The sequence below is a fragment of the Pogona vitticeps genome, chromosome 7, assembly GCF_051106095.1.
Source record: "Pogona vitticeps strain Pit_001003342236 chromosome 7, PviZW2.1, whole genome shotgun sequence".
Taxonomy (NCBI): Eukaryota; Metazoa; Chordata; class Lepidosauria; order Squamata; family Agamidae; genus Pogona; species Pogona vitticeps.
Window position 1 is genome coordinate 3,502,108 of NC_135789.1, and position 12,507 is coordinate 3,514,614.

A 12,507-nucleotide genomic window follows, 5' to 3' on the forward strand; every position below is an offset into this window, starting at 1 on the left:
GGCCGCGCCATGTCCATTGTGCCTGTGCAACGTCTGCCCAATGAGTTGAAGTTCTTCAGCATCACAAGGAAGGGCTCGGTGTGTGCTCTGCGGGCCCGCTTGCCCAGAGATCCACCGTTGCTGGTCTTCAGGTGTCTTCTCTAGTCCACACATATTAACGCTCCCCTGCAAAGACCAGCATCTCCGTTTGTTCCCGGAGCGATCTGCAGACGGAACGCGCCCGGGCCGGAGTGCCTCTTTGCTGCGCCATCTGATTTTGCCAAGAAGTATGTAAATGTGCTTATTAGCGTGTTTGCATTTGGCGTAAATATTATGCTGCTAATCTATTTATATGTGTAATTTACACACAGCTGTGCTCGTGCTCGCAGAGGGCCAGTGTCTTCCAGCAGGCCAAGGGGAGGCCTATTGTGGCAGACAAAAGCCCCCACGGCTGAGCACCGCCAGGGAGGAGGAGGAGGAGCTAATAACCGTCCTATGCCCCGCTTTGGTCTTCCCTGGAGGGAGGCCGTTTTAATGACAGCCTGGCTGAGTGTGAGGGCAGGCAGAACATTAAAAACTACAGAAAGCGGGGGGGAGCTGTTGCATCTCTGGCTGGCGGCATGCATCTCTCGGGTACCATTTCACAACTCCTTATTTCGTATTAGTGCACTATTTCTTATTTCCGCAAGAGATTTCTACAATACACGCCAGTTCTTGTTCCACAGGTGTATGAATGCCCCCAGCCGGAGATGCAACAGCAGGAGCAGCAGCAGCTTTCAAGAAAATGGGATGCCCCCTTGTCCCAGCAAAACCCCAAATCAAAAGAAGTGAAAGTAGATTTTTGGTACTGTTTTGATTTTTTTTAATATAATTTTTGCTCCTTTAGGGAAGTGGCTGTAGAACCGTGGGCCTCAGTCCTTGCATATTTTCCCATCACTGATCTATATCCCATCCTACCCTTAATCATGAGTATATTCCATGATGGATAGGATATCTAGCCCTCTCCCATCTTGTCTGTCGGTTAAATCAGTGGTTCTTAACGTGGGCAATAATGCCCCCCAGGGGGCGATTTCATTTTTTCAGGGGGGCGGTAGAATGAAAAGGGGCAGTGTGGGGGCGAAAGAACAGAAGGGGGGCGGTAGGGGGGCTCTGGAGCGAGCCAAACCTGTGAAGGCGACTGCAGCCGCAGTGCTGGCAGTAGATCCGGTGCTGCTGCTGCTGCCAGATGATCAGGCTCTTTCTACCTGCCACGTCTTGCCTTTCTCCTTTAGGGGAGCACTGAGTGTGGATCGGGTGGAAGGAAAGGGTCTCTTGGGTCCTTATCCTCGCCTGTGAAACGCTGCCTCAGACCCGGGTGGGGAGGGAGACTAGGTAGGTAGGTAGGTAGGTAGGTAGGTAGGTAGGTAGGTAGGTAGGTAGGTAGGTAGGTAGGTAGGTAGGTAGGTAGGTAGGTAGGTAGGTAGGTATCATCACCTAAGGGAGGGGGGGCGATGATAACTTCCTCAATGGCTCAAGGGGGCGTTTCTTTCAAAAAGGTTAAGAACCACTGGGTTAAATCATCGGGGAAGCCCTCTGTTCTACTGGGATAAGGAGAAACCCCTTATCATACCTCATAGTGCCTTGGTTGGGGCTGATGGGAATTGGAGTACACCATTTAGAAGGCCAGAGACTTGCCACCACAACTTTTATATGGCTGCTTAAATGAGCCTGGACTTAATGGTTCATAGCAGTTCTTCTCACTGTTGGGAGACAGTGAGCTATGAAATACTTGACCTCTAGAAGTTAACCTGATTCCAACTTTGGTCCGCTCTAAGGCCAGCTGAAAATCATCCTTTTCCAACAACCTTTGACTGAATAAGTAGAGGTTTTTATTAGAGTGCGATGGTAGCCTGGTGGATTGTTCAACTCCAGTGTGTAATTTATTGGTTTAACATGGTAAATATTGGGACCCACCCTGGGATAAAGGATAGGAGGTAAAGAAAGGCAGGCAGGCACACAAAGAAGCCATCATCCCTCCACAGTCTCCAGAATCGTTACTGGGAATGTGGCCAGGGTGAAAGAAGTTGTTCCGTCTTTACTCTGATGACTCTAGTCACTGTTGAGAGGTTAATTATCTGCTCCGTAGGAAGTACTTCTCTGCAGTAATTGTTTCCTGTGGATAGGAACAGGATTTGATTCAGACAGGGAAGGAAAGATGCAAAGGGAGAAAGGAAATCTTTTGATGTCCTGACAGTTTGATCTTCTCAGGGTGCAAGAGATAAACAAGTCTGAATCCGGTGACCCAGAGAACTCGAGAAATGTTTGAAACCTTCCTCATGTAACTTTTACATCATAGGCAAATCCTTCATAACTGCTGGTCATCCTCCTATTTCAGAGGAAATGAACTAAGGCTGGAAAACAATGGCTTTTAAAATAGTAACCCACACCCCTTCTTTCTCTTCACCCTCCCTCCACCTCGTCTTTGCTCAGGCCTGGTGTCTGTTTTCTGTCTCCTGGATGAATGTTTACAAACAGAGCCCTAAAACAACACAGACCATAAATTACTGCATGTAGATGTACCATACTCCCAAGAGCCAGTGATTGATTAGAACATTTTACTTGTGAAACTAGTATTTCATTCCACATTTCATTCTGTCTCCATATGTCTTACGAAGTGGAGGCATCTACAAAAGCTTACATTAAAATATAATAGTTAGTCTTTAAGGTGCCACCTGTTCTTGTCTTGTTCCTTTGGGTTTTGCCTAAGTGAAGACACTTGATTGTCACTCTTCCGCCAGCAGAAAATCATGCAGCTTTATTGAGTCACTCGGGTCCCCTCCTGTATATCACTAAAATTCAAATCATGTACAGTATTACACTTTGCCAGATGTAAGCAGTTGAGGGTGTTGGAAGCAGTGGGTCGCGCTCCCAAGGCACAGATTACCTCTTTCATGTGCAAAGCCTGATGAGTGTGATTCATTGAACTAGATCATGTGGGACCTCCCACCACCACCTTCAGTCGGCTGGAGAAGATTCCAGTCTTACCTCACTCAGAGTAGACGTTGCAAAGCTGTGTGTGGCCACCATGAGAATAACTCTGTACCTCTGCCGCTCCAGTTGCGGGGACCTTCCTGACGTGCTGAAGGCCACTACATGAGCACACAAAATCCCTCATCCACTTTCCCAGAGTGAGGCAGGAGGTTGGGATACATTTCTGCCCGGTTCCACAGTTTACTGTCAGGAGAGGACTTCCCCCGGGGTCCTCGGCTAGAAGCAGGACAAGTTCAAAGCACACCGTAGATCTGTTCAACGGAAAATGCTCAGCCAGGGGTGGAAACGGGAAGACTTGCGGATACGTATTCTGAGGCCCTATTTGTGTCGCCTACTTTAAGGTCATGGAATACCCGTTTCCTTTTCCCAGAGATCGCTGGGAACGGTAGTTTTGCAGGGAGCTACAGATCGTTTACAGACTACAGACTCCAGAATTCCCAGGGGCCCGACCACAGCTGTTAAACAGCCGCGGCCGTTTGTCAGATAGATCGGCCTCACAAGTTGGTTGCTAAGCGGTGGGTTTTCCCCCCCTTCATTCCTGGTGAATTCACTGCTCCGCCATGAATTAGCTTAGAGGTCTTTAAAAACGCCCTGAAGAACCTGGCCCCGCATTTCTGAGATGACACTCTTCAGGTCTTCAGGAGTTCAGTTCCATTGGGTCTCTTTGTGTCAACAAAACAGCACCCTAAAAGCAGCCCCTCCGAGCAGGGTCCGTGCGCTGCTGGATTTTCATATTTGGCAAGCCGTAATCCCTCCATAATGGAAACCCTGGTGCATAACCTTCGCGGCCGCCTCCGTAATGGCATTATCGCCGCATTGATAAACATGCCATCTGAGCTCTGTTAGTCCGAACATAATGGCTTTGTGTATCTTGTCATGCCATTTGTTTCGGCAGATAAAATATGGGGCCTACCAGGAGCGCATATGCAAACATTAGCATGCTTGTTTCGAGCCGCTTCTGGGTTATTTATAGCCCCCCTGTTTACACATTGTGGCAGGGATACCAGAGAACCTAATAAATTATGTGGCAGAGGGAGAGCGGTGGATGGGTGCGCGCGTGGGGGAGCATCAGCTTGTAAAATGGCATTGGGAGACCTTGTGTTCTCCCCGCTCGATAGCCATGGCAACCGTTTTTCGCAATGCACGTATCTGTATTGTCTGTCAACAATGGCCGCTGACCCACCGAGCCACAGAATTTCTACACTCTCCGCCTTATAGGGAAGGTACTCTCCCAGAGACGCATGCTGTGTCTGTGGGTTGTTTTTACCCCAAACCGGGGGGGGGGGGAGACCTACCCCCCCAAGTCCTGTTCATTTCGCCAAGGCCTTCTGCAAGATTTCATCCCTGCCAAGGCTACTCTCGGGATACCGTAAACGCTGCTGAGACCTAGCATCATCACACCGGCCAGGAAAGCAAAAGGATTCCAAAAGGAAATGGCATGAGTTAGAAATTGGCAATTTTAAAAGGCGTGGGAGGGGAGAGGTTAGTCCTCCCAGCACTGACAATATATAGTAATTCGCTGATACAAATTGCCAGCTTCGCCTGGGGGCATATATGTTTCCCCAACCAGGTCCTTCTTTTCATCCCCAAGGGCTCCTTCTCCAGCAATCTTTTCCAGCCACTAAAAACAGTTTGGGGCTTAGCGCTCTTTTAATGTCTAAAAATCCTGGGGGTGGAGAACAGTTTTTCCACCTCCCCTCCTTCCCCCCCTTCTTAATGTGTACTTTTTGGTTAATGAAACTAATATCTTACTGAGGAATCGGGACATTTTGGCTGGTGCAGTTTTATAAACAGTTTCAGCCTAGCTGGTGGCCTGCTAGACACGGATCCGAGAAACCTGTGTTCGAATTTCTGGCTTGTCCTGAAACCCACGGAGTGACCTTGAGGCACTTGTTTTGTTCTCGCTCAGGTGTGAAGCTCCTCTCATGGTTATTCCAACATTAAAAGGAGAGAGACCAATGTCCCCTAGTCTGCACGGGGGAGGTAATACAAAAAACAAGATGTTTTATAAACCGGCTTCTAAGTAATGTAATGGTTTTTATGGTCCACCTTCCAATTTCTTGTATAATTATTGTAGACATCAAACAAAGTGCAGTCGGAGAGGAGGAAATTCATCAAGTTTGCCTTTAGAATCGTCTGTCTGTCTCTCTCTCTCTTTCCAGAGTTCAGCATGCAAAGATATTTCTTATGCAACCAAAATAGCACCACCCACAGGGCCGGGGTGGGGGGAGGTAGCGGCATTCCTAGCCAAACTCCAAAAACAACTCCGTGACGATGGTTTGGGCCCTTAAAAGGCGACAGATAGTCAGACAGGATGGAAGATGGAGGTGGGTTGGGATATGAGATTCTGAACAGCAGCAACCTTTTCCCTGCATATTCAGATGCATAAAAATAAAACTTTTCTTGTTTATTTAAAATATATTTATCCTTGCTTTCTGGTTAAGAAGGACCCAAAGTGGCTTACATCATTAAAGGACAATATTTAAAAGCTAAAAACAAAAAGTATACAAACACTGAAAAAGATCAGACAGATACCACATTAAAAGATGGCAAACAAAAGCAGTAAGGCACAACTTTTTCACCTTAAAAGCCCCACTCAGGCAGCCGGTCCTTAAGAGAAAGCTTGCAAGCAGTGATTAAGCATGGCTCTTGAAACATGCTCAAATGTTTTGGGTGTCTGCAGTGATAAACTCCATTCTAACTCACTCATTCCTTCTGTTATTCAATCAACCGTAGCCACTTAATGAAGTTGGGTGATTTTTAAAAGTGGAGTTCCTACTGCAGGAAAGACTACAGGATATCTAGCGAGTATACTCCTCTCTCTCTCTCTCTCTCTCTCTCTCTCTCTCACACACGCACACACACACACACACACACACACAGAGAGAGAGAGAGAGAGAGAGAGAGTGTACACCTGTCATGTCTGTCTGGTTTGCTTTCAGAGCTCTTAGGTCCAACCGAGGGAAGCCCTTGTGGTGGATCTGCAATTGGATACATGAAGTCAGTAGATCAGGATCTGTGGGTCAATCTCAAGGTGTATTGCTTTGCTTGCTTGGTTTGTTTATGGTTCCAACTAACAATTATTTAACAATAGCAACAACAAGGTTGGATTTCCCCCTAAATTAGGTTGCTGAAATCAGGAAAATTTAGGGGAAAGTCAGGTTTGGATTTGTGTGTGTAAGAATAGGAGTTTGACGCTGGTACTTAAAGTTCCCAGGCTGCTGCTTTGCCTAAAATTTATGTCCTTTTTTTTCCCCTGCTGCTGCCACCAGCCACTATTTCAGTCCAGTAGACCTCAGGATTACAGTTTTTAAGAACCCCAGTGGATCAGCAGGCTTGAAGCATGTCCCTTTTGTGTTCTTCTGTATCCTGCTGCTCGTCTCTGTGTCAGTTCACAGAGGTGAGTGGTAAGATATCAACAGGTCCGCTGCTGTTTGAGCCAAGTGCTCAGCTTACAGCAGGAAAGAGTCCGACCCTCGCCTGGTATCCCCCCTGGCACAGAGTGAGGAGCCTTGCTTTGTACCATTCAGTTGCTTCCAATTTGCAGTGACCATAACCGTTAGCGTCTTATCATTGGGAGCCCTGCTCAGGAGCCAGCTGTCCTGCAGCTATTGCTAGATAACAGTCCCCATCATCCCTTTAACCTTTGCCGTTCTGGCTAGGACTGATGGGGGGTGGAGTCTTAACAACCTGTGAAGCACAATCGGTTACCCACCTCTGACCTGCTATATGCGCTGTGATGTGACTCTTGGGAAGGCTTTTGGATCAGGTGAACCTGGGTGGGATCTTGTGCTTTTGTGAAGAAGTGAAGAATCTAGACCCCATACTTCATATTTTCACTAGAAAAATAAACAATTTCAGTGTAATTTAATGGGTTTGGAGCATGCCTTAAAATATGCTCCAAACTCTTACCCAGACATGCAAGGGGCTTTATAGCCGGAAAGTTGATCTAGAAAAAGATTGCTCTGAAGGTGCAGACAGCCTATAAAAGGGAGCACCCCTGCCCCTTAAAAACTTTCCACACTGATGAATTTTGCTAAATTATTTTGGAGGGAGGGGAAGCAGCCCCAGTTTTCAGCACTGTGGCCCAAGGTAAATAACAGGTCACAGTGCATTGAGCAAAGGATGCAACTGCGTTAAAGTACAAGGTAGAGGGAGGTGTTGGAGAGCTCAGTGGCTTAGATACCTGGTTGCAAAGCCAGTCCAGGATCCATAGGATCCCTTCCAGCTCTCTGCCATTCTAAGGTCTAAGATCTGGTTTCATTGAAGAGAGATTACTGACATCTCAGAATTCAGGAAACTGCTAGATTAAGGGGGTGGGATGTTGCAAAAAAAAAAAAAAACAACCAAAAAACTAATTTACAAGTGAGGGCAAGCAAGTGTAACAGCCTTCACCAGTGGGACTAATCACATGCTTATAGGTCCCACTTGAAACATGGACGAGATATTCAGGGAACCAGCCTGGCGTTCAACGTCTGTGCCAAAACGAGAATGATACTTCTTGCGTTCATTTTGCTCCTCTGTTTAAAAATAAATATCTGTTCTTCTAGCACAGCGTCAGGTAGAGTTGCCAGACAGGTCTGATTTCAGAGCATTTCTCCTCCCGGGAGGCGAGGCAAACAGCCAAGTGACTCCCCCAGGTCCTTAAAAGAACATAGACTCACAGCCCCCCCCCATAGTAAATTCCACAGCGCTTCTAGATCCATGGGCTGGAATGTTCTTTTGGGAACACTCTGTACACCTTTTAATATGGTTTTCTCCCCCCCCCCCTTATTTATCCTCCTCGGTCCAAAACAGAGTGTTCCTTGATCAACACAATCTGCTAGGTAGATTCTGTGCTTTATTGAAGCCCAGCTTGTTCGTAAATTGTTACGAAGGGTCATTCGAGTTTATGAGCCTCTGTTCCTTCCTTGCACATACATGTTGAAAATGAGCTAGGAAACAAAAGGGCAGGTCTGTAGGTCGGTGAAAATAAATTTAGCCTGGGTAGTCGTTTGTGCTGGAGGATTGTCCTTGGAGTAGGTAAGTTGACTCATAAAATAAAAGTGCGGATTTGGTGGTATCTCTTAGTGGGTCTCCAGGACCTTTTTGAAGTACAGTACTAATAACCAGTCTTTCAGGTCTACTATTATGCCTCAACATTGTTACATTTTTAAGCCATTTCTCTATTCCATGTTTGATAGGATATGACCAGCTGATTGTTTAAGGAACATATTAACACCAACAGATTATCATGATACTTTGTGTTTACTGGGCAAAGGGAAATTCAGTTCTACCATATGGATATTTTGTTTTAATTCTTGTCACTTTTTGTATATTTTAAGCCCTTTTAAATCTTTTTAAAGAAAAATAATTGAATTAGTAATGATACTTTATTTGTTCCTTGTTTTCACATCGTTTTCCATCACCTTAATTTTTTAACTACTGCTCTCTTGAAAAAAAGCAGCATATGTATCTCCATAATATATTTTGATTGATAGAGATAGGGTCAGCTCCCTTTAGAAGTATCCACAGGGAGAAGGTTACATAATTTTTAGTCTGTAATATGAATGTGCCCATTTGATTAATGACACTATTGGTTTTGCTTCACACTTTTTAAATATACCAATAGGACCTCTGAACATCCAGATATGCTCAATAGCTTCTGGCAATACTGTTTGTGTCATCCAGAACTATAGGAGAAAAACTGGGAGTCAAAATGGCTAAAAGTCAGGGCTCATGGTTGCTTGAAATATTAGACACCAGTCTGGGCCTGTACTGGTCTTTCATGGGGTGGGGGGTCGGGGGGGGAGAGAAGGCACTGTCCAAGGAAGGATGGCTGATGATGATGATTCCAGAAAAATGGGATAGAAAGACCATTATTAAGGCTTCCTATGAGAGGAGGTGGCATCCTATGAGAGGAGAGAGAACTCTAATTGCAGGGATGGGACATTTTTGGGCAAGCCTTCATGGGGAAGTCGGAAGCCCCAAACATCTGGAACGTTCTTGGGTTGGCTCATGCTTTTTATTTTTATCTTGATGTTTAAGCCCAGTTCTGTAGCACTTCGGAGAAAGCAGTGGCCCATAAATACAGGAAAGGTAGTGGCCAGTCTTAAGCAAGATGCCCTTTTCAACCCTCAATCTACAATGTGGGGACTAGTCAGCCTCACCGCGCCTCCCTTATAGGGGTGCTGTCACACTAGCCTGGATGTGGCCCTTCGAACTTTAGAACTGAAGATAGTGCTGGCGGCTTGGGGTGGGGTGGGGTGGGGGAATGGGGTGCACTCTCTTGCCTAGCAGTTTATCTTTCATGGCCTTTCCCTTGTTCCCACCCCCTTCAGAGGTGCATCTGATGGGGACACAGGAAAGGGGGCCTTCTCTGGGGCTGCTGCTCCCAGGTGGTGGAACTCCCTGCCACTGGAAGCCAGGCTGCCCCCCCCCCCTCCTTGCTGTCCTTCCAGCCAGCCGCCCCTTAACGATTGGGCGGCCTGGGTGTGGGCCTGGCGGTTCTCCCTCTTGCTTGGGAGGCGTCTTGGGGCGCGGCCGGGGGCTCCCCCCTCCCTCTCCGCCTCCTGGAGCCGAAAGGCGGGCGGAACCGGGCGCGGAGGCCAGCCGGCCACAAGCGGCGCGGCGATCCAGGCCGGCTTTTGCAGCCAGCCCGGTGGCTCTGGCTGTCGCTCTCCTGCCGCGCTCGGCACAGCCCAGCCCCGGCGCGGATCACATGTTAAGCCGCCGCCGCTGCCGCCGCCGCCGCCGCCGCTTCCCTTCCCTTCCCTTCCGCCCTCGCCTCGCCTCGCCTCCCCTCTCGGGTAGGGGGTCAGAGCCGCCCTCGCCGCCGCCGCGCAGGCAGGAGGAGCCCCCCGCCCACCCCCCGGTTTTTTTGCCTTCTGGGGCGGAGGGACGAGAGACCTCAGGTGGCGCCTCTTCCCTGCCCCTCGCACCTCTGGGCTCCGGCCGCCGTCGGGGCTGCCCTGCCTGCCTGCCTGCCTCCCTCGGCCATCTCCTTCCTGGTCTGGGAGTTTGGCTTCCTCCGATCGCCCCCCCCCACCTTCCCAGCTCCCCCCCTTTTTGCCCTGAGAAGAGCGGGGGCAGGGGGGGCCTCGGCGGCTCCCCTTCCTTCCGCTTGGATTTCCAGTGGCCAGCTTCCCCGTCCTCCTCCTCCTCCTCCGGTGCCCGGCGGGCGGGCGGGCGGGGGGGGGTTTGCGAGCCTTGTGGCCGGGGCGGGAGGGGGGGAGCATCCAGAACATCTGCACGGAAGTCTCCGGGTGGTGTTGGTGTGCACCCTGTGTGTTTGCTCGCGTCCTTCTTGTGGTTTATGTGTTGTTTTTAAAGGGTTGCCAAACTGGATTATGTGCTAACACGAACAGAAAGAAGACTTTGGCAGCTCTGGGTTTTGAAGGGGAACATGAGACGCTTTTTTGGAGGGAGAAGAGACGACTGACGCAGCCGTTTTCTTTCTTTTTTCCTGGAAGAAATTTTCACTGGGAGATGTTAGTTTTCTGTGTTTTTAACCTTTAAAGCAGCCGGGATCTTTTTGAGTGTGAAAAGAGACCCCCCCTTCAACCCTTTTTGCCTGCTCCACACATAAAGTAGGGAACAAAAAACATGGTGTGTCTCTCCCCCCCCCCCCCCCAGCTTCATGGCCTGCTTGAGCTGGAAATAGATCTTGCTTATGGGTTTCACATTTATTTTTATGAAGACCGGCAGCAGCCCTTCAAAACAGACATGCTGATGTCAGTTTGTTTAAAAAAGCCATGAGGGTGTTTCTTTTGTATGTGTTGAAACCTTCTGGTCCTGAATTAGATTTGAGGCCCAGACCTGGAACAGTGGACTTTTGATGGGGCTTACATTTCTATTTTATTTTATAGAAATAAAATAGGAAGTTATTATGGTGATGCTTGTTGGAGATTCTTTCCCCTCTCCCCCTTCACCAGATGACATTCTGATTTTGTTTTAATGCAGAAACGGTTCATTAAAGGACTCAGACAATATGGGAAGAACTTCTTCAGGATCCGGAAAGAACTTCTTCCCAATAAGGAGACGGTAAGTGTTGGTGGACTTTATGTAACTTGCTGCTGCTGCTGCTGCTGCTGCCGCTTTTTTAAAAAAAGGCTGTTCTGCATTCTTCTGTTTGATCTTACAAAGCCTTTAACCCTATGTTGGGTTTCTAACTCAGCTGTTTATGGATCATCCTGCTGCTGCTGCAGCAACAGGGAAATAGGGTTTCACAGCTGTTGTTTTAAAGCATTGTGGTTTGGTTTGGTTTCGTTTTTTGGAAACCATTTTTCTTTGCAAAGTTGTGTGGTTTATCCGGTAGTGCTGGAAAGAAGCCAGTGTTAGTCAGACTGACTTTTAAAGGCACGCTAGGTAATGTGGGTTTTGTTCCTGACACAGGTCTGAGAACAGATAGTATAGCTAGAGGCCATGTGGAAAATGGGCCCTGTTGTACCTCAGGGAGCAGAGACTGGGGTGGGTTTTCTTCTCTGCCACACAAACAGAGAGCATCAAAGAGTGGTTGTTTTGTTTTTCTGGATTCCGCGGATGGCCAACGACAGGTTTTGTTTTCGTTCCATGAGCTGATTTAGTCTTGTCCTTCCTGGAATTATCAGAAACTGAGAGGCTGGCAGATTTAGCAAGCTTCTGCGATGCAGCGAATAGGAACGGGCACTTCACAAGGTGGAACAGCTTTTGTGGAAATGCTGATCAGGATGGCAGATCTCTAAAAGGTTTGGTTCGGTTCCTGCTGCTGCTGCTTTGCTGTTTGCAGGGGAGCTGTGTTAAAAAGCAGCTCTTCTTCCTGCTTGAGAGGCAGTAAGGAGCAATGGAAACAGCAGGCCAAAGGTGGTGTTTTGGCTGGGTGGTCGTTCCCACACAGCTTTACCGGGAAACCGAATCCGTCAACGTTGCTCGAAGGCCAGTTACTCATTTGCGGACTCTCATTAGCATGAAAATGTCGGTGACTTGTTTGCCTGAGCAGAGGAAAGGAAGTCATGGTAATGACAAGTCGTGTTTTTTAGTTTAATTGAATAACTTGGACTCTGGGGTTGGCCTCCGTGGTACGAAGTGCAGCTGCTGAGCGCTGTGCCTTGTGGCACGAGGATCTATCATCATGAAGGATTAATCATAACATCGCATGAATCAGACGGGCGGGCGGGCGGGTTGAAATGCCTCGGCTGAGTTTTCCTGGTTTTTGTTCTCTAGATGGTGACAGAGGGCGAGCAAACTTTAAAATGTCATGCCTGCTCTGTAGGCAAATGTGCTTTGGAAAAAAGCAGGTTTGGACAAATGAAAATAATATACAGTATTTTTTTTTAAAAAAGGCATGCATCCTTAGAAAATAACATGGGCCTTTACCACAAGCCCCTCCAAAAACAACTTTAGAAATACATAGTGGAACAAAATTATTCTCTTCTTTTTAAATTTGTGTTTCTGAAGTCAAGGAAGTCATTTGAAAATATTTTGACAAATTGTCACTCTTTTCTCTGATACATCTATTATATGGCAACTATGTTTCCCCTT

At 47.7% G+C, this 12,507-nt stretch overlaps 1 protein-coding gene across 7 annotated transcripts in view; it reads left to right on the forward strand.

The window, feature by feature from the left end:
- The window catches only part of RERE (arginine-glutamic acid dipeptide repeats), a 266,304-nt gene that overhangs the window by 205,457 nt on the left and 48,340 nt on the right, over positions 1-12,507 (forward strand). For all 7 annotated transcript variants that reach the window (XM_078379232.1, XM_078379236.1, XM_078379235.1 and 4 more), the window contains one exon: positions 10,951-11,031. In XM_078379232.1, the coding sequence (XP_078235358.1) occupies positions 10,951-11,031 (81 nt within the window). The remainder of the gene's footprint in view (positions 1-10,950; positions 11,032-12,507) is intronic.